Genomic DNA, 21070 nt, shown 5'->3' on the forward strand with positions numbered 1-21070 from the left:
TTGGTGTGTACAAACGGGCCCGGGTACAAAAAAGAGTTGAGAGCCCCCGTGCTTTGCGACCCGCTCCTTCCTCTCCCCAGCCAGGGGCCTCCTCAGGGCAGGGGGAGAAGTGGCAAGACGCCGGGCTGATTGTGCAGCTCCCAGTCACGGTCTCCCTAGACAGCCCAAGGCAACATCTCCCTCCGCCTCTGGTGGGTGCCTGCCCGGCACTCAGCAGAGCGGACCTCCCGGCATCCCCCCGCCGCCACAGGAGGGAGGAGCCCGCCTCCCAGCGCGGCACCTGCCCAGTCCCGCCCTCCGCGGGGCGGAGCCAGGGGCGGCGGCAGGCGCGTCCCCATTGGCCGCCGCTCACAGTCAGTCTCCCGGCGCGGCCCCGGGCGCTGCGGAGCGGAGCGGTGAGGTGCGGGTGGCGGCGGCGATGTGTTGCTGCCCGGGCAGGGGCAGAAGCAGAGGCAGGGGCGGGGCAGGGCGGGCTGGGCTGCGTTGCGTGCCTTGCGGGCGGCGGCGTGTGCGGGAGCGGGAGTGGGAGGTTCGGCCCTGGCTCCTGCAGCCGCCCGCAGGCCGGGATCGCCCCTCCTGCCCGCCCCAGCTTTGTTCCCTGGGGCTGCCCCGGCTCTCCCCGCCTGCTTGACTTCTCCTCTCGCGGCTCTTTCCAGGACGCCCCCGGCGCGGGCATGAGGTGCCAGGCGCGGCGGCTGGTACGGGCGGGCAGCGCCTGAGGGCGCCGGTGATCATGACCGTCTTCAGGCAGGAGAACCTGGACGAGCACTACGAGACGGGCGAGGAGCTGGGCAGGTAGGGGCAATGTCCGCATCCGCCGCCCTGTGTTTGCTAGCAGGCACCTGTCACTGGGCAACAAGAGAGCCAGGGCTGGTCTGAGGGCACAGGCGGGCACGGTTCTTTGGGTAAATGCAGCGTCTTTTATGAGAGCAGCTCAAACAGTTGGACAAATTGAGCTCTTTGGGCACAAACTCCCTTCAGTCTGCAGCAAGAGCTCAAGGCATTCACTATGTCCTCCCCATTTGCCAGGCAGCTGGGTGCCAGAGGGGTGAAGGGCAGGGACATAAGGTGGTGCCACACAGGATCGTGGGCTCTTCAGTCCCAGCGTCATCTTACGGGAGACTGGAGCAAATGCTATCAAGCTAGGTCTTGAGCCGTGGGTTGCTTAATTATTTTAGACCAGAGACATCCCCCCCCCCCCCCCCCCAACGCCCTCCTTGGAAAACGCCATTTCTTAGTTTTCACTCCTTTTTTCGGAGCACAGGAAACAATAGAGCAAGTCTGTTGTGTAGGACTTGGCTCTCAGCAGGGCGGGATGTGTTCACCGTTCCTCATTTGAAATCTCTGGGTTTATCTCGTGAATCCCATTTGCGCACCTAAGGGTGCTAAAGTTGTGTGGCACAGCACCCTTTAAAGTATCTCTAGGCATTGCTGGCCTAGAGAGTATGTGCAGATTTCATTCCTCTTGTAGCATGGGCTAGAAAGAATCTTATCTTAAACACTTTTAAGTGTTGGGGGGTGTTTTTTGCTGTTTTAAAGTAAGCAAATAAGAATCCTCAAAAAACCTATGTAATGCCTTCTGATCTCCTGTGTATAGTACATGTATGCAGCTGCGTCTTTCAGATTTTAAATGGGGATTTAAAGAATTTCTATTGTGCTTTGATTTAGGTCAAGCCAGTAACTTTGACAGTGTGGTATGTCGTATGACACAGATCCTTTTTGCATTGTAAGATATTGCTGTAGGGTTTCTTATGGGTAGTGTACCATTTTGATTTCAGTAGTGTCATTGAAGAGGTGGGAGAAGTCTATTTTTTTTTCCTGCTTTCAGTTTAATGAAGATAAATTACTTGCAAGGTATTTTTGTGCAATGGTTTCCTCCAAGTCAAAAGTCAGATCAAAAGATTTATAGTGGTTAAGTGCTGTGGCTTTTACGCTTGTCAGCATAAAAATTGTCACCTGATTACTACTAAACTGCTACTAAACATTCTTCTATTTGCCATGCCTTTGCAATGAAAATCACAAACCATTTGCTAGTGGTTCTTTGGACTGTAAGCATCTCATTACTTAATGTTAAATGATGTATAGTATGTGTTAGAAGGAGCTTCTGTATTTGTTCTGTTTTTAAGGGCATCGGTGTGTCTTGGGTAAGGCAAGGTTGTTTTAAAACACAGGATTTCTCCTAATATGCTGGTGATTAGGATTAAGTACTTTTACATGACTACCTTTAAAATTTCAAAAAAAGGATCAAACTTATTTTTCTCCCATGTACATCCCTTTATATCTTCTGTCAACAAAAGCATAGGAATGCAAGATATTTAGAGTTATAAAAGGTATTGCTAACGTATTTTAGAAAACTACTACACCTCGTGTTTCAGGGCTTAAATCAGTATGTAAGCGTTAGGTCTTATCCTCATCTCTGTCTGGAACGGATGGTCACATATCTGCCTTGTGCAGACTTCCTGTACCTTTATCTATAGCATCTGTAACCAAATAAGACTGTGCCACTGCTGTTGGTCCCTGGGAAAGGGCCGTGCACATGTCCTCTGGCATGTGGCATGTTGCCCCTGTTGGGATAGGGGAGGCTGGGGCCAGCGCCTGGACTGGCCCCAGCAGACTTACATGGGGTCCTCCGGGCCTCTGTGGGCTGCAGCTGCGGCAATCCAGCAGCACAGAGCCTGGCCAGCAGCTGGAGTGTGGTTCTGGCTGACCAGGCTCTGGTTTCCGGTGGTGCGTGCTGCTACCCTGCTTTTTTAAGTGGTGGAGTTTTTTTTGACATGGGGATCTCCCAGCGTGACCCCCCCCCCCCCCCCGCCCCCAAATGCTGCAGATTAGCAGCACAGGGAACAGCTGCATGTGTGGCACTGCAGACAGAAGTATGGTGCCACACGCTGTGGGCCCATGCTTATCTGGACACGCCCCATGAGTTTGTGCTCTGTATTAAATTCTCCGTGGCAGGTTGTTTTTGTAGATTTAGAAGTGTGTATTGTATATTAGTAACTCAACCAAATGATGTCATAAATTGACTCTTTTTTTGTTTTTGTTAAAAAAAACAACAAAAGCATTCTCTAATATGAGACAAAATGTTAGGTGTGTATGGTGTTGATATTTTGTTTGGCCTGCCTGAATGAAGTCACTTTACTTGATTCCTGTAGTTTTTGGCAAGAACACAAGTAAGTATTCTGGATCTAAGATATAAACTTCAGGACTAATAAAAAATAAGATTGTATATTAATTCAGTATCTACATCATAACTATTTTAATCTTTATTTCAGTGCAAGCACACTGAACCCTCCCTAGTCATGGTAAAAATTAACCACCTTTATAAAATCTTTGAGGCTGTATTCTGTTGAGTTCTGGTTGTATAGGCTTTTGAGGGACAAAACAAGATCTGACTTGCCAGGTAAAGAAATGTTTGTTGTCCACATAAACATACCTTTAAAGGAAAACTTGTCTTTTTATTCCTTTTAAAAGGAAACTGCCCACAAAACTGGGTCTCAAATATAATTTTTTGTGTTAAATATTTTTTTTTTAAGTTTCTAACACTTTTTTTTTTTTATTTCCAAGGGAAACAGTAGTCTTAAATTCCTTGCAAAACTTGAAAACCAAACATTGCAGCTTGTGAAACTATAAATGACACTGACTCAACTTGCAGAGCTCAAGGAAAGAGAAATTTAGAAAGTGAATAACATAAATATGTAATATAAAAGCAAATTGAATTCTTTAAATAGTTGAAATGAGTGAATATGTTATTAATAAGAAATGGGATTTATTAAAAATGTGACTAACTTGACATTGTTGTCCATTTTAAATCACTACTGTCTTAGTTTTGTGTAACCACTAATTTTCTACTTGTAAATGATTCCTTAATATTCAGTTTGACATTTCTGAGTTAAATAAATGGAATCCTTATAAATGCTTAACTGAAGAGTTAAATACATGCAGTAAACAAGGCTGGCTGAGGAGAGGTCATGCAGGTGGTAGGTGCTACATGCCACACCATCAGCTGCATTTGTTTGTATAAAAACATCCTTGTAGACAAGGCAAACTGCAGTGTTTTGTTAGGATTTTGTTTAAACAATAAAATATGTTTAGAACATCAATTAAAAAAAAAAAAAAAGGAAGAACTAACTGTCCCAAACCTTGTCCTCACTGTCACGTTCCAAAGATCTAGATCTGTACCACTGCTCAGTGCTCTTATTGTGAGTCTTGAGATAGCTGGTGTGTGGTACAGGTTCCTGGAGTTAGATGCAAATCTCTGCTTTAGCTTTTTTTTCAATAGGCTGCCAGTCCTGATGGTTACAGATAAAGGCAAATGCAAATGTGAACCCCAAAGGCTCAAAAAACAAAAGGCAAAACAACCCCTGCCTACTTTAACTCAATTGCATGATGTTTTGGAGGCTTGATTCATAATTTAATACTTTAGTTTGGCAATGCTGAAGGCTTTAGTGTAGCAAACCCCAGCCTGGTTTTCCCTTATCCCTTACTAAGAGGCAATCTGTGTAACAAACAGAGTGAATGAACAAGAGCACTGCTCTTAATAGCTCAGGTGCAGGCTGGTGTACTCAGTTATATGGATCATAAAGTACCTCTAAACTACCTTTTGAGAGGACTCTAAAGATGCCTGCAGGCATATTGATTCAATCTGAAATTAAGGACTTTACCAGCATTCTGGTTTTGCTTGTGAAATACTTTTGTTCTCATCTTTTAGAAATTTTCTGACAATAGCACAGCAAGAAGAAAAATTAAAGCTGTGCTATTTTCATGAGATGGGCCATTTAAAAAAATTACTTGGGTCAGATGTTAAGCTTCCTATACTAGTTGCAATATAAACTAACTTGGTATGTCATAAAACAGCTATAAATTGTAAGCAAACGTAAGGAATTAGCAGCCTGCCTTGGATAAAAAAAAAATACAAACTGATTAGTTTATTTGCAACCAACCATAGTGCACTTGCAGCAGAGCAGTCGTCATTATCTTACTGGTATATTTCTTTATTTTCTTCTATCCTATGGAAAACCTAAGAACAGAGGATACTGAATAGTTTTAGGAGCATGCTTAATTGTTTCAGCTGTACATGATTTGTTTTGACACCTTTATGTCTACATGTTTTCTGTGCTGAGTGTGTGTGGGTGTGTACAAAAACAATATTGGGAGATATCCAGATCAAACATTTTCTTTATCAGAAAATATCCATTAAATTATGGTCTTAATCACTGCAAATGTTACATTGCATAAAGTTTTGGTCTGTCTTGCAAATGTAAAGTAAGATATATTAGTGCAGTGTTTGCTCACAACATTTGCATAAGCAACAGTCACCTAACCATGAAGTTTCATGAGGCCAATGCAGATTCAGTTCCTATTGGGGTGGAGATTAGTATGAAATTGCAGCAAATTTTTTCTCTTTGGAATACTTCTGCCTAGAGTCACATTTTAAATACCCTTCTCCAGTGCTTTTACAGTAGCTTGATTCAGTTTGAAGGCTTTTTGCTTGTGTGCAAAACCAGATTATTGCATGCAGTTATTAGTGTAGTTAGTAACATCGCTGGTAAAAACTTTAATATTACTGATTTGAGGACAGACTCATCAAAATGCTGTTTTCTTTCCCAAAATCATTTGGTCTTTGGATGTTCTTACAGTACTAGCAGTATTGCTTTCGTAATTATAGCAGCTAGTCACAGACGCAGAGCTATAGAGTAGATGCATGTCTGTTTATATGAACTGAATCTGAATTATTGCAGTTTTAAAAATGTCTTCCTCCTTTAGGTTGTTTTACTTTTTTGAGCATTTCCCCAAAAAACTTATTAGAAAGCCTTTTTTTCACTATGTGGACTTAAAGAATTGTTTGGCTCTTCAGTGCCTTGGAAAAAGAGGTCAAGTAACTGAAATTTCAATTTTTGACAAACGTATATCCTTATTTTAAAAAATACAAACTTGTATTCTATGCATGGGAGGGTTCCCAGTCCAGTATTTTTAGTAAAATAATTATTTTAAATCAGTACAAATAACAGTAAATGTAACATATGCCCAATAAGCATCTGCTAAAAAATGAGCCAGCGTGTAAGATATACTGTCAGTTTTTGTTTTTGTTCAGTTTTTGTAAGTATACAAAGGCACCTACAGTATTTACTTGAATCCAAAATGAAGTTTTCTTCTGTGGCTGGGTTGGGGTCACACTCTACCTGCCCCTAGCCAGAGCTGGGGATAGTGGGGTAGGCAGGCGGGAAGGTAAGTGGTATGGGGGGGACAGGTCCTTGGCGGGGTGGGGGGTGCAGGCACTGCAAAGAGGGGCAGGTATCAGGGGATGCAGGCATGGGTGGGACGTGGGGGCAAGTGCGAGGGGTAAAAGGAGGAGCAGGTGCCAGTGAGGGCAAGCAGCAGGAGCCACTGGAACCATCAGGGCGAGGCAGGCATGGGGTTTGCAAGCAGCTGGGTGGAGGACAAATTTTGTAGGGTTCAGGGACAAGGGGCAGGGGTCAGGCCACTTGACTCCCCACCGCCTATCCTCCCCTTCTCCCTATCCCCCCCAATGCCTCTACCACTGCTTGCCCTGCTACAGAGGTGGGTTTAAGATGACTCCTCCCCACCCATAATTAGATTCTAGATGTGGAAAATGTTAATGGATTGATAAATTTTCCATGTGTCAAATCTAATTATTGGGGGTGCTATCTTAAATTGAAAGTCATCTTGGATTTGGGTAAATGCATTAATTAGCAGCAACCCTTGGGGCAAAAAAAATGAAAAGTAAGTGTCTCATACTCTGAATAATATCAATTACAGATGTTTTTGTTTGCTTGAAAAGAATGCATATACAAAGTTTTTCACATTTAAAAATCCCTTTGAAGCTAAGGGCCTGATGCTTAAGTGCTAAGTGCCTTCACTCCTCTTTGATATCAGATGGTGCTCAGCATCTCTACTTCTTAAAATAAGGCAGTATTACCACTGACAGTGCACTGCACTTCAGCTATTTATCTAATAGCTTATCAGTGGTGATAGTAGAGTTGTTTATATATGTATCTTCAGAGTGCTACAGTATGGAAAAGAACAAGCAGTTGAGTGTTTGCTGCCTGTATGATACTTATAGCTCTGAATAGTCAGTGTGCTGTGCAAATACTCTTTCTGGAGAGTGTGTGATATGTACTATTAATTTCTATAGTGTTAGCTTGCCTGTCATAACCTTATTGACAAAGATCTTGTTTTTCATGTTACGCATGCTGTGTGCAAGTCTTCAGACATATTCCTTTCAAAAATGGCAAAGGTTGCCCATCTTCTGTGTGCCTGTTTCAAGGACTATATTGCATTTTAATGTTAGAATCCTGTAGAAGAATTCTTGAAAAAATCGACTGACACTTTTACCTTCAATGATTTATCTTGAGACCTGGGAGCCTTACTTTTTCCTTAAGCGAATGTACTAAAGTTGTTCAAGCAGTGTCCTTACATATTTTCCCATTAGATACTTGCAATGGTTGCTTTTCTTTCTACAACAATTAAAGTTATCGGAATTGCCTAGTAATAGTTCGAAACTGCCATATCAGAGTTTTGATTTTTTTTTTTTTTTTTTTTTAAGATTAAGTTGTAATATCACTGGGATCTGGAAACAAAAGCAGTTTGGAGACTAAGAAACCTAAAAACAGTAACAAAATGGGTGATAGTAATAAGCCGGGGCCATCTTTAGAGAGTTGGGAAGTATTAAGTTCAAGTAATGTCGTAGAACTGGTACCCTTTAGGTGCTATAGGTCAGGGGTCAACAACCTTTTAGTAGTGGCAGGCCAGATGAACTGAGCTTGGCCCTAAGGAGACCTGCCACTTCCTGCTGATTTCCTTCCCCCAACCCTGTCTCCCCTCAGGTACTGCCGATTCCTGTAGTACTGAGTACTGCTGCAGGCCAGATACAGTCTCTTCACAGGCCAGAACTGGCTTGAGCCATAAGTTGCAAACCCCTTCATAGGTGAACTGTGCAGTTAGCCTTAGAAAATGTAATCTCCTCAGCCATTGACTGCACCCCACCCCCCTTTTTTTTAAAGGAAACTGTAACCTAAATATATATAGGAGGTGGGGGATGAAGTGGAAGAAGCGTGATTGGAAGGGGGAATGAGAAGAGTTGTTTATTCTTGTGTCTTCCTGTCCCTCTAAGCCATGCCTTGAAATGGATTCTTCTTCAAAAGTGCATAATAAAACTTACGGTTTTGAACTGGTGATGGTAAGACTGCATTAGACTGTCAACGTACAGTACTACTTACTGATTATCTATTGCCTTGTAAAATGTATTGAGAGGTGCAGATGTATTTTTGAAATAGCTGTTTGGTTCTGCTTGGTTTATTTCTCTCACTGAAGAAAAATGTCTGCTTTATCTGTCTCTTATGCAATGTAATTAAAACTGGCAATATAATTGTTATTCAGTTCCTTCACTTTAAGTGGCTTAGTCTGCAAATTTGTACTTTTTTTGCTGGGGTACATAACTGTTTGTCTTCTAATTTTTCTGTTTTTTGGCTCTGACATATAGTTGATGCAAATATAGGCATATTAGTAACACACTGAAACTTTATTTTTTTTGTTTTATTTTAAAGATTCATTATATCTCTTTGTAGATGTTTGATTACAAGTTCTTTTAATAGCACTATACAAACTGAACAGAGCTTGGCTTTAGTCCCTTTTAGCCTATTTTATGAGGCTATGATTGCTGTACATAAATAAGGAGTACATTGCTAAGCATTTAATTAAGTCAGGAGTGTCAAACATAATCTAAGGTTCAGATTCAGACTACAGAGCCCATGGGATCCTGGCAGTCCAGGGAAGTCAGAGGATAGGGCAAGTGTGGGTGGGGTAACACAGTTCAGGGCAGTGGGGCCCCATTGGGCATGGCTGCCATCAGCAGATTGGGGGGGGGGGGGGGGGTATACAAGGGTTGTGTTGACACGGCCCTGGTCACCCTGCTGCTCTGAAAGTGCTTGTACCAGGCCCAGATCCAGCCCATGAGAAGCTCCACCATCTGAATCCAGCTCTGGCTTAAATGAAAAGGTCACATTTGTAGGGGTGCACCGATACAGATTTTTGGGGCTGATACCAATAAACGATTTTTAAGGAGGCATTTCAGCTAATACCAATCCAGCTTCCGATACCAGCCCGGCAGCTTGAAGAGCTGTGTGCAGCTGGTAAGTCTGGTGTGGTGGAAGGGGAGCGGGGAGGGAAGAAGTGTGGGCAGGGGGTAGATCAAGGGCCTACCGGTAAGGGGGGAGTAGGGCAGGGGCTGGGGCTGGGGCAAGTGATGCCCAGCCAGGGTGGGGTGGGCACAGAACCAAGCAGCGGCTTATTGGGCGGGGGGAGGTGGCTCCCGCTGCTGTGCGCTGCTGGTCTGGGAGCTACTGGTTCAGCAGCTCTCCGGTGCTCACTTGACAGATCCTGCCACTGTTCCCGCCACTCCTCTAGGAGGGCGTGGTGAGGGGCGTGTGCCCCCAGGTCTGCATGGGGCTGGGCAGGCTCATTCCGGTGGGGTGGGACTATGTGCAGGGCTGGCAGCAGCAGCACTGGGAGGGGCCTACGGAGTGGTCTGCAGCCATGCCAGAATTTGCCATAGCCCCCCCAACTCCCCTCCCTGCATTGTTGTCACTCTCCCTGCGCAGCCCCTCCCTGCCCAGATCTGGGGACACAACGCCACCGCCCCCACCCCGTGCCTGCCCTCCTGGACGTATGGAGCTGCCAGATGAGGCACCGAACCAGTGGCTGCCGGACGAGCCACAGCTCCATCCCGCGCCGGTCCCACCCCAGCTGGCAGCTGGGCAGCACTTGTCCCAGCTCCAGCCCCACTCTTCCCTCACTGTGAGGGACTTGATCTGCCCCCACACCCTTCCCTCCCCCCTCCCCTTCCACCACACCAGACTTATCAGCTGCACGCAGCTCTCCAAGCTCCCTGGCGGTGCTCCTTGCTGCCTACGTGCTGCGCTGTGGCTGCGCGCATGCATGGGCCATTTATTGGCTAAATTATTAGCCATATCTGTCTGATTTCTGATACAGTCGATTTTCTTTATATCAATGATGGTCCGATATCGAACTGATGTCTCAGTGCATCTCTACACATTTGGCATGAGAACAAATGGATATCTATTGGCCAAAAGCAACTTTAGACTGGAAATTAGAAGGTTTTAAACCATTAGAAGAGAAGGTTCTAGAATAGCCTTTTTTATTAAATTCAAACTCATTTTAAGATGATACATGATTAGTATATGAAGGAGATCATGAGATATGGCTGTTTCTAACAGGGGCTGGGCTTACAGTCTTAGGTTGCTAGAATTTTCTCTCTCTGCGTTGGCGGCACTCGGGCAGCTTCACAAATTTACTGGCAGAACACCTGATTCCCTGAAAGGGTGTAAAGACGGCTTCTTTGTTTTCAGTTTCTGCTTCTTGCATAATAGTTTGTATTGCATGCACACTGTAGTCGAGATTAGATTATACTGTATATACTTGTCATGACCCAAAGGTCTGATTTTTGTGTGTGCTTCGGCACCAGAATTATCCCCGTGGGTTTACAGCTTCGTTGCACGGTGGAGTTTTGCTGTACAGAGAACCCGCGTGCAAGGGAAAGAGTTCCCACCACTTTGCAGCTGTCTTTGCAGGGTGCATTTTCTTTGCAACACAGAAATGCACGGTGCAAAGAGTTCCTGCTCTTCATATGCAAATTTGTGTCCTGCTATTGGCTAGTGCTAAATTATTCCCACATGGTGGCTAGCGATTGGCCTGCTAGCCGTATAAGAGGCTTGAGCAGTTTCCGCCCAAGCCGAAGAGGACTCCACATCCATCTTGTGGGGACTCTGGGTACGCAGCAGGATCATAGAAGCCCTGTGTGTTATTCAGAGGAGTTTGGCGGCCTGATCCACCGCCCACCTCTTCCCGTCTTCGAGCGGTAACTTTCTATAAGACGTATCGATGAGTTTTGAGGCGTGCTTGTCCTGGACATCCGGAGTTCTGTCTGCGTGGAGCCTAGCAAACTCCACGTGATTGTTTGTGTTTTCTGTTTGTAACCGCAACTCAAGCAAGTTTTCCAGCCTGCACCGCGACCATCTCGGTGTAAGTAAACAATCTTAAAATCAACCGTTATGTGTTTGTGCCTAATTCTAGCTCGGCGCCCGCCCTCTCTGACCCGGCGTGCCCGGGCTGCCGGCCACAGCCCGCGTGCAGCGCGACAAAGGGCCCCAGTTCGTGCCCGGCCCGCACAATACTCACCTACCACACGCTGCCAAATAATACATGCACCTTGTGTTGGGAAGGGAGAATGAAGGAAAAAACATTTTCCCCATATCTTAACTGCCACAGCATGGGCTAAAATGCTGGACCCACGCTAAAAGGAGATCCCACTCTCCGGCATCACACAGCCTCTAGCTGCAGCTTCAGACTTACAGTTCTACAGCTTAGCAGCTATAATAGTTTGAACCTAACGGTGACCCTAAAGGGTGCATCCTACCCCTCCTTTCTGGGCTGGGAGAAAAGCACAGCCCAGGGCAGCCATTACAGGAGGTCACTACATGGTAGCCAGTGCATGCATTAATTCTGGTGTAGAAAATCGGCTTCCGCAATGAAGACATACACCCCAATTGGGGGAGTGGAGGAGGAGGCTGATTTTACCATACATACTTGTATACAGTGCAGTGTGTTAGGTTGTACTTAGCCAGTACTTGTTTGTAACTTTGGGAGGGTTGAGGGAAGGGTGGTAGATAAACTATAACTCTTAATCCTGGCCCGTTCTGTTCTCTTGCTCTTCTTCAATGTGCAGGTAGAGCTATTGATTCTTCTTCCCCTTTTCCTTCCCATAAGACAGCCTGTATGAATAAGGCAAATTGATCTTGATTCTTTTAGCAGAAGTTGACTTGGAAATGGGAACCGCAGTAATACTGTGGCTTGGCTGTCTACATTAGTGTAAACAAGGATTCTGTAGGGCAGATATGGATGTGAGCCCATAATGAAAAGCACCTTTCATCCCATAAAAATCAGTTGGCCAGTTATTTTTCTTTGGTCTTGTGGCTGACTTAAATTTGTTACTTGAATATGATCTTTTTGGTGGAAAGTGGTGAGCACAGGGTGACCAACTCTGCAACTCTAAGACTAGTTAGTGGTTAGGGCACTTAAATGTTCTTATGTAGCTTATCATTTTGCTGATTTAATGAATAGTAGCATGTAGTTGTCCTGGAAAGTGTATATTTAAATGGTTCAGTATGTGTGTGTGAGTGGGAGCAGGAATGGGAGAACATTCTCAAGACTAATGCTACAAAGGAGCACCAGGAGCTTAGTGTATCATGTAGTGTAGTAAATTTGGAATGTAAGTTTTGTTTCAGGTACTAGCAGTCGATATTCTCCTTTTGGACTGCATACTAAATTACCCTTCATGCTTAAACAGGAGACTATAAATGGCAGGATGACACCCGGACCTTGAAATTCACAACTGGATAGATCCTCTTGGCTTCATTTAATTGTTGCGTAATGTGCTTTTATACATTATCAGTTTCATGAAGTAGACAAACCTGTTTTTTCAAGAATTTTTTTTTTTTTTTTTTGCAACCTCAAGGGGTAATATCCTGTGTTAACATCAGTCAAGGCTATGTTGTTTTATTGACCTTAGGAACGATTTAGTGGCTGATTCCATATGGACTTCTTCCTTGTTGGAAAAATATCTTGGATGGATGTTTTCCTAACCACTTCAGCATTTGCTACTTGTATAAAATCCTATGCCCCAAGAGTAAGTAGAATAGGATGAAACACGGGGAATAGGATGAAAGTGGTGTGTGATGCTTGAAAAGATGTCTAGTGGTGGAGAGGAATGTTCCAACTCCAGGTCCATTCAGCATGTTTCTCTTTTGTTGTCAGTTTAAACACTGCCCATTTAGTGCATGTTGTAATGCTGTTGTTTGGGCAGTTTCCTCAGATTTTTCATAGATCCTTAGATGACACCCACTCAAAGTTGCTCGTCTCAGATGCAGACAAGTCTCAAGCTCTTTTGAAAAGATGAGATGATGGTTAGGGGTGCACCAATAAAGATTTTTTGGGCTGATACTGATGGCTGATTACTAACCAACCATATAGGCTGATACCAATCTGATTGACGATTTTGTAGGCTGGCAGCTTGGAGAGCAGTGACTGGCTGGTAAGTCTGGGGGGGAAAGGGTGCGGGGCAAGGGAAGGAGTGGGGAGGGCAGATCGAGGCCCTTGTGGTGAGGGAGGGAATGGGCCTGGGGTAGGTGCTGTCCAGCCAGGGCATGCAGGACAGAGCCATGGCTTGTGCAGGGAGGGGAATGGCTCCCGCTGCTGCATGCACCCCTGGGGAAGGTATGGGGTCATGTGCCCCCTGGATTCATGTGCAGGGCGAAGGCAGGTGACCCACTGCATGCTCGGGGCTGGAGGCTGCGCCGGACTCTTCCGGGCCGGGGGGGGGGACCTGGGCTGTGTTCAGGATGGGTGGACAATGGTGATGCTGGAAGGAGGACTATGGCGGGGCGGGGGCTATAGCCACTCCCAAATTTGCCGAAGCTTCCTCTCCCAGCACTGCCCCTACCCACCCTGAGTGCAGCCTGGGCCCATCCCCTCCTCCTCCCCGGGAAGAGGCTGACGTAGCCTCTGGTCCTGAGCATGCAGTGGGCAGCCTGCCCTCACCCTGCACACAAATCCCAAGGGCGTATGCCTCCCTTGCTTCCCCCAGGGGTGTGCGCAGCAGCAGGAGCCGCCCCACTCCCCACATCTTTGCACCACACAGATGAGCTGCAGCTCCATCACGTGCCCAACCCTGGCTGTACAACCCCACTCCCTCCTTTACCGTGGGGGCCATGATCTGGCCCCATCCTATGCCCCTTTCCTCTTCCATGCCCCTTCCTCCCCACACACTTACTAGCTGGATGCTGCTCTCCAAGCTTCCAGGCTGCACTCCTGGACGTGTACATGCTGCATCTGCACGCCTGCACGCAGCATTTATCGGTGACATCATTGGCCACATCAGCCAAAAAAAGCCAATTAATGTCATTTTTCCTTTTATCAGTGCAGGTACAATATGGATCAGCGTACCTCTAGGGATGGTCACAGCAGAGCCAAGGGAAGGTGCTGTGGTTGAACCGTCTCTTTTGTTTGGGGCTTTTTGCCTTCAGAGTCTTCCCTCCTTTCAGTTACTCCTCCATCTTTTCATTTTATTCTCACCTTTTTTCCTAGCATTATTGCTTTGGGGTTCTATATTTGAGGTTAGGTCAGAAAAGTAAATCAGTTTGTTTTTTTTTTTCCAATGAGTTCAGTAGCTGTCCTTGGTTGACGAATCTTTCTAATTGCTTTCAAAAGCTTCTTCCCTATGGTTGGCCACCTCACAGTTCCTGAGGAGAACATATTATGGGAGTTTGGTTGGAACTAAAAGTTTGCTCTTTCTCCTTAAGTCTGTGGGCATGTCTACCGTGCACCGAAAATTACTGTGCAATATGGGCATGCATCTACACTTGTGCACAGGTACTGTGCAATAACTATGGTGACTTATGCCAATTTGGGAATAAATTTGCTACCTGCATCATGATAAAAAAAAATCCCAGCGTGGTTAAGCTCTTCTGTCAAAGAACATTCTGTAAATAAAGACTTAATGAGTAAAAGAACCAGACAATTAGTTCATTGTTAACAACAGCCCATACAAACATAAGGGAAGTTACTATTATAGTAGACAATCAGAGTGGGATTTGAGTATATGGCACACTTTTTAATATTTTGTTTAGATATAAGCAATTAATCAAGGAAAAAAAGACATACGCTAGAATCAAAACACTTCCCCATTCTTATAGTGGCTTGTATAACATTTGTAAACTGTGCTAGATGTGAAATTTCCTTGTGCATTAGTATCAAGTAAAGGTTTGCTTATGGATGAACAGCTTTTCCTCTGTTGCAGCAGCAGTGAAAAACTAACAAGACACTTATCAGTTTCACAGCTTCTGTTCACAGCATCATGGGCAGCAACAAAGGAAGCCATCATGTGAGTTTCACTTAGGACCCCTTTCAGGAGAACTGAGCAATAACTGCACAGGCAGTAGTTTTCTTCCCTTGCAATTCCACCTTCCACATCCATCTATAGCTGCCAGATTTAGACCTCTGCTTAGTTGGTGACTGGTAAATTATTCAGACCCTGTCATCTGCATTTGTTCATTCATCTTTCATAGTTATTGAAGAATCTATGAACATTTGGAGTAGCCCTAAGAAAACTGATCTAAATACCATAATAAAATGGTAGGACACAACATTAAAAGTTGCAGTAATGTACAACTGAAAATAATTCAAACTTAATATCAACTACATTTGTGTACTTGGTGTTTGTTCCCATACTGTGAAAATTACATAAATCCAAAACCTGTATGAGAGTGACTTATTGCCCCTAAAATAACTACGCATTTGATCCAAAGTTGTAAAAGTGGAGAGATTTGGAGAGATTAACAAAAAGGAAAGCTGCTCATTGCTGTAAAACAATGGGTGATGTACATGAGAATTGATCTGTTGCCCTAAATGGGATCATTCTTTCCTGGTGCCTGATTCAACAATCATCGCAACACTAATCCAGTTTCAAACCCATTGCTGAGATAAATGTCAGTTGGCAGGATATTAAAATGCTTTTCTTTATGAAATTACAGAGACAACAGTAGTCACTATGCATCCTGTTTTTCGCTCCTGCAAAAACAAGTTTTCTGGGCTCATTTTAATCTTCAGCACAAGTTCCTGATTTTTGAACTCCTGAACTACTTTGATAGATTTTGAGCCATTTTGTTCTGTTCTCAGTCAAATGTTTGATGTGCAGCCTTTAACATTTAGAAACACCTTTTCTAAATTGAGATCTCTTCAGTATGTATGCTAATGCAAAATTTAGGTTCCCATATACACATTTTGTATAAAGGGGAAGGTGCGGATAAAAGCCTTGTAAATAGCAATATAAAGAATGAACTTCAAAGATTGTACTTTACCTCTTCCCTCTCCCCTCTTTGCATAATGCATTGTGTTTTGTTTTGTTTTTTATTACATGATGACATGTAGCACTGATTCTGCAAACCCTTTTTTGCACATGCTACTTACAATAGTAACATGAAGCAGTACTTGAATAGTGATGGACCATGAGCATTGTTTTGAGGTCTTTAAAGTCTTGTGCTGTTTGTCATTCTTGTATTTTGATACTAAATTATATTGGTACATTAACTCTTCAGCTAGAGAGCTTTAGCATATGGTAGGTCTAATAGAGTATGTACTGACATTTTAGGGTTTGGTTCAGTTTTGCTTTACTATATATTTACTAAGGGCCAGATTCAAAGGCTGTTGAAGTTGAGGGAGCAATTAAATGAGTTCTCTTTTGATTACAGACAGTGCACCTCTTAAAGGTGATGGATCAATAGGGTAGAAGTGTTCTCTGTGAAATAACTAAAGAATATTAATGTTTTGGTAGTCTAACTGTATATTTAATTTATATGCACCCATGGGCAGATCCAGGATTCAGTAAAGAGGGGTGCAGCACACTGCCCCTCATGTCATGGGGGTAGGGCTAGGTGTGACTGGAGTCCTTGGGTTAGCAGGGGACATTGGTTAACCAGGCAGGGAGCAGGTGCACAAAGGGAGGGAGACCTGCCCCTCCACTGATACTGCTGCTACTGTTGCCAGCTGAGGTGGGGGCATGGGGACCCCAAGCCACTCCTGTCATGCTCCAGCCAGGGGCTGTGCAGAGTGCCTGTGGAGGGAGCTGGGCTCGGCCTGGAATAGTGGTAGCAGTGCTGTTTCCTCTCTCAAGCCCCTGCTTCCTGACCACCCCCTGATCTGAAAATTTCTCTTGCAGCCTGGGAGCAAATCTTGCTGAGCCCAGCTTCCTACAGCGCTGCACCCCTTGGATCCACCCCTGTATGTACCGTACAGGTTTTCCTCAACTTGTAGAGTTTAAACAATATTTAAATTCTTGAATATGTCACGTGAAGCTAGAAATGCCAGTGAAATATTTTAAACATCTCAGACTGCCTGCCTTTGATACACTGACATATAAATGTAACTATGTGTTTTTTATAAAGCTTAGCAAAAACTTTACTGAACATACCAGGGGAGTCGGCACCTCTGACAGCAATTTGTATAACTGAAGCAGTTCATATTATGTAAGAAGACATCCTTTATACCATATTTCAGAGCCTACAGTACTGTCCTGATTATCTATTATACTGGATTTTACCTTTGTGCTGCACTTTTTTGCTTCTTTTTCAAAGGATCTTTGTTTTGTAGGATGCGACTCCATGTTTCGTTTTTATGGAAATGTGCAAACAGAATGATAATGCTGAGGCTGTCATTACTCTCTCACTTGGTACGTTTCATTCTGAAACCTTGGTGTTATCTTAACATAGACTATTTTTTAAAAAAATGGAAAACAGATTCCTTAGAAAACACTTGCTTCAGCAGAATAAGAGTAAAGGGGGAAGAAAACAGAATCAGAAGGTAATTGCTCAAGGCTGGAAAGCTTAACAGTTCTTCTGCCTATGAGTCATTGTATAATCATGCACCCTGTTCACGTGCCATGTTCCTGAAAGGAAGTAAATAGTTTGGGGGAAGAGCAGCAGCAACAGAAACTTGCTAGAACACTGTATCCATGGTGACCTAGTTTGTTAGGTTTGGGATGAAGGCAGAGGTCTTCAGTGTTTGATTAAAATATGGTTGTACTGATGATGACGAGAACTATAAAGCATCATAAGTGCTATACTAAGTGTAACCTGTTTCATAAATTGTAGTCAAGGCTACAAATAAAGCTAAATTGAAAATATAAGCTCAGTAATCTTAAATTTATCAGAGGCAATAAGGACACATTTGCCAAAACAGTCATTGCTATAAAAACATAAGAGCTCCCTTCCAACATGTGCAGTGGCTTTTATTTGAATTTTTAATATTGGCAAAGCCTTTATTTCATCAGTGACTGACTGGTGAGCTTTGTTAATTGAAAAATATCATAACTTCCAAGCCACTCTCCCTCTTGAAATCAGATGAGAAACACAATTCTTGCAGTTATTATATTACTAAAGAGACTAGCATCAGGACTCCATTATGTGTTTGCAGTGTACACCAAACAGTCTCAGCCTCAGTGGACTTGCAATCTTAAAGGAGTCGACAGTAAAAGGAAGTGTAAAGACAAAGGTCAGCATAATAAGCCATGTCATTAGCACACCAGGAACCTAGTAGCCTTAAAATAGTTGCATGAGGTTTGCTCAAACTCTTAAATTAAAATTTAATAAAGGGATAACACAAAACATGGAAAAAACAGTTTAAAATGTATAATCTTGGGTAGGGGTTAGCAATGTTTTTGGCCCAAGTGGCAAAAACTCCCCAGCCCCTGACCCATGCATTGACTCGACATGCCAGGGGCAGACCGTGAGGGGAAGCATGAGGGGCCTTATGTCTGGCAGCAGCTGCACACTTGCCTCCAGGCACAGGGCAGGGGAGAGGTCAGGGTTTGACTGCTTGAGTCCCTTCCCTGCGCCCCAAGGTGCATGTGCATGCGCTACTGGCACAGAGCCAGTGCCAGGGCTCTCAGCCCAGTACAGCTGTTTGCACCTGCTGCAGGTGCCCAGAGCCTGCCAGCAAGCAGCTCCAGCTGGGCTCCATGGTAGTGGCAGGTGCATGTGTGCCTCTGGGCAGACAGTGGGAGAGGTGCCGGGGCAGTACAACTCCAGCCCCTCCCCCACTGTCTACCGCAAGGTGCATGTGTAGCCACTGCCACAGAACACAGCCAAGGGTTCTGGAGCCCAGTACAGCTGGTTGCAACCTCCTGGCTGCCTGCCACAGCTGGCCTGACCTCTGGGTAGCTGTAGTAGGCAGCCAGCAGGATGCAAACAGCTGTACTAAGCTCCAGAGCATTGGCACTGGCTCTGTGGTAGCCGCGGCTGCATGTGCACCTCTGCATGGATGGCAGGGGTGGGGCTGGGGTTTCACTGCTCCAGACCTCTCCCCTACGATTTGCTTGGAGGCACACATGAAACCTGGGCTGCAGAGCCTGGTGCAGCTGTTTGCAGTCTCCCAGCTGCAGCTGACCTGGGTTCAGGGCAGCTGTTGCCAGCCACAGAGCCCAGGGTGCTTGCAGCAGGGCTTACTGCCCCCTGGTTACCTGCTGCAGGCAGCCTGGGCTCTATGGTGGGCAGCAACTGCCCAGAGCCCGAGCTTGCTGTGGCATAGCAAGCAAAATGGCTTAGCGTGCCATGTTCTGTCACATGTTCCTAGGGTTGCCAACCCCTGAGCATGGGTGTTCTATGCATTGGGAGTTGATGCATCTGTGGGAGTCACATATACCAAAACTGGACATGTGAACTATTAACTTTCCCAGAGAAATTGTAATATTTCAGTTGGAAAATTTTGAAAAGATGAGAGAGGAAAATGGATAAACCAATTTTTCACATGTGTGTATGATGAAATAACAACCCTTTGCTCTTGACATGCGATCTGCAGTTCCTCCTTGACTTCAACAAGATATGCCTGCTCGATTATAATTGATAATGCCCTCTGTCAGGCAACTCTACCTTAGATGAAAGTGGAAAAATACTATCCTTTTGAGGTACAAATAAAGAAACTTGTTAAGGAAATTGCTTATCTGATTTGTAGTAGTATTTTTGCATTGTTGTTTTGCCACTTTCACATCTGAGGGCATGTGTAGACAAAATGGGGGCCTTCAGTTGAAGTGGTGGGTTTTAAAGAACACCACTTCAATTTAGGGCTGATTAAGGCCCCCCCCCCCCCCCCAGTCGTGCACACACCCTGCTGACTTGGGTGCCTCTCCAGCAGGGAGGAGAGGGCAAGCTGCTGGCAGGCAGAGTGGTCCTTGGGTTGTGGGGGTGGGGCTGGTGCGTCCCTCTGCTGCAGCGGTGGCCCCCCCAGGTCACACCCACCCTCAGGCACCTGGCTTGGGTGGTCCTGGGGGGCATCGCAGCTGCAGAGGGAAGAACTGGGCCCCCGTGCAGCTCAGGCAGGCAGGCTTCAGGGGAGGTTGGGGGGGGGGGAAATGGCCAGGCTCACCACTTTTCTTGGGCAGAGCCTGCTTTTCCAGACTACTGCCAGGCTGTCTGCAGGGCTTCCTGCAGAGCTGTGGAGCTCCACGGAGGCCAGTACTTCGCTCCACAGCTGTAGGGGCAGCAAACTAAAACTCCTCGAAGGAGTTGTAGTTTCCTGTGCCCCAAGTCATTTAAGGCACCTTATGCCGCTGGATTAACTGCACTGGCTGGAATTAATGCGCAATATGCCGCCAAGGCATGCAAACACTGACACCATTAAAGTGGTGCAAAAGCATTTAGCCCACTTTAAAGTGTTGTGCACACACGCCTCTCATGTCGTCTACGCACGGCCTAAGATGTTGTATGTATGTGCTCATAAAGGAACACTTGACAACTTTGGTAATCGTTTTTTGTGTGATAATGTGCTTGTTGTATAAAGTAACACCTAGATTGTAAGACTTTGCAAAATAATATGATTAAAAAAAAATTTACTATAGACATTGAACAGTCCTTTGCATATTAACTAGTTTCATGGCTGAGTCGACTTTTTGTGTTTCATGGACTGGCGTCCGGACAGCACACCTGCTTAGTGTTCTCAAACTTCTGCAAGAAAATATTCTGTAGGTTGCCACAAAAAAAAGATGTGATTACCTAGCTGGGGTCACATGAGCTTAAATTTACCAGGGGTCATATGAGCCCAGTATTCATTCCTGCCCAGGGCAGGGGGTTGGACTTGATGATCTGCTCAGGTCCCTTCTGACCCTACGTAAATGAACCTATGAATACCAGCCAGAATTGCTTTCAGTTTAAATACATAGACGAAGAGGTAAAGGGTGTGCCTTGGCACTTCCTGGTGTTTTGTCAGTCCACAACCATTCTACTGGGTAATAGAAAGTCCCTTATATAATTACAGGGATCCTGGTTTTCTCTCATAAATCAGTTGAACACAATGTTTTATTGATATGTTTATAATATGGGCAGTACCCCCAACCCTGCCCCGAGGGCTCCCAGCCTGGTGGGGAAGGGCGCAGCACATGCTTCCTCCCCTCACTACTTCCCTCACCAACCCGCTGCCACTGCTTCCCCAC

At 45.0% G+C, this 21070-nt stretch overlaps 1 protein-coding gene across 2 annotated transcripts in view; it reads left to right on the plus strand.

The window, feature by feature from the left end:
- Positions 1–320: 320 nt before the first annotated feature.
- Positions 321–21070, plus strand: part of DAPK1 (death associated protein kinase 1) — a 132926-nt gene continuing 112176 nt past the window's right edge. The window contains exons 1-2 of one of the 2 annotated variants that reach the window (XM_006263189.3): positions 321–400; positions 657–795. In XM_006263189.3, the coding sequence (XP_006263251.1) occupies positions 734–795 (62 nt within the window). In that variant the 5' untranslated portion in view covers positions 321–400; positions 657–733. The remainder of the gene's footprint in view (positions 401–656; positions 796–21070) is intronic. The other variant, XM_019478155.1, reaches the window with a different exon arrangement.

The sequence above is a fragment of the Alligator mississippiensis genome, chromosome 3 (assembly GCF_030867095.1).
Source record: "Alligator mississippiensis isolate rAllMis1 chromosome 3, rAllMis1, whole genome shotgun sequence".
Taxonomy (NCBI): Eukaryota; Metazoa; Chordata; order Crocodylia; family Alligatoridae; genus Alligator; species Alligator mississippiensis.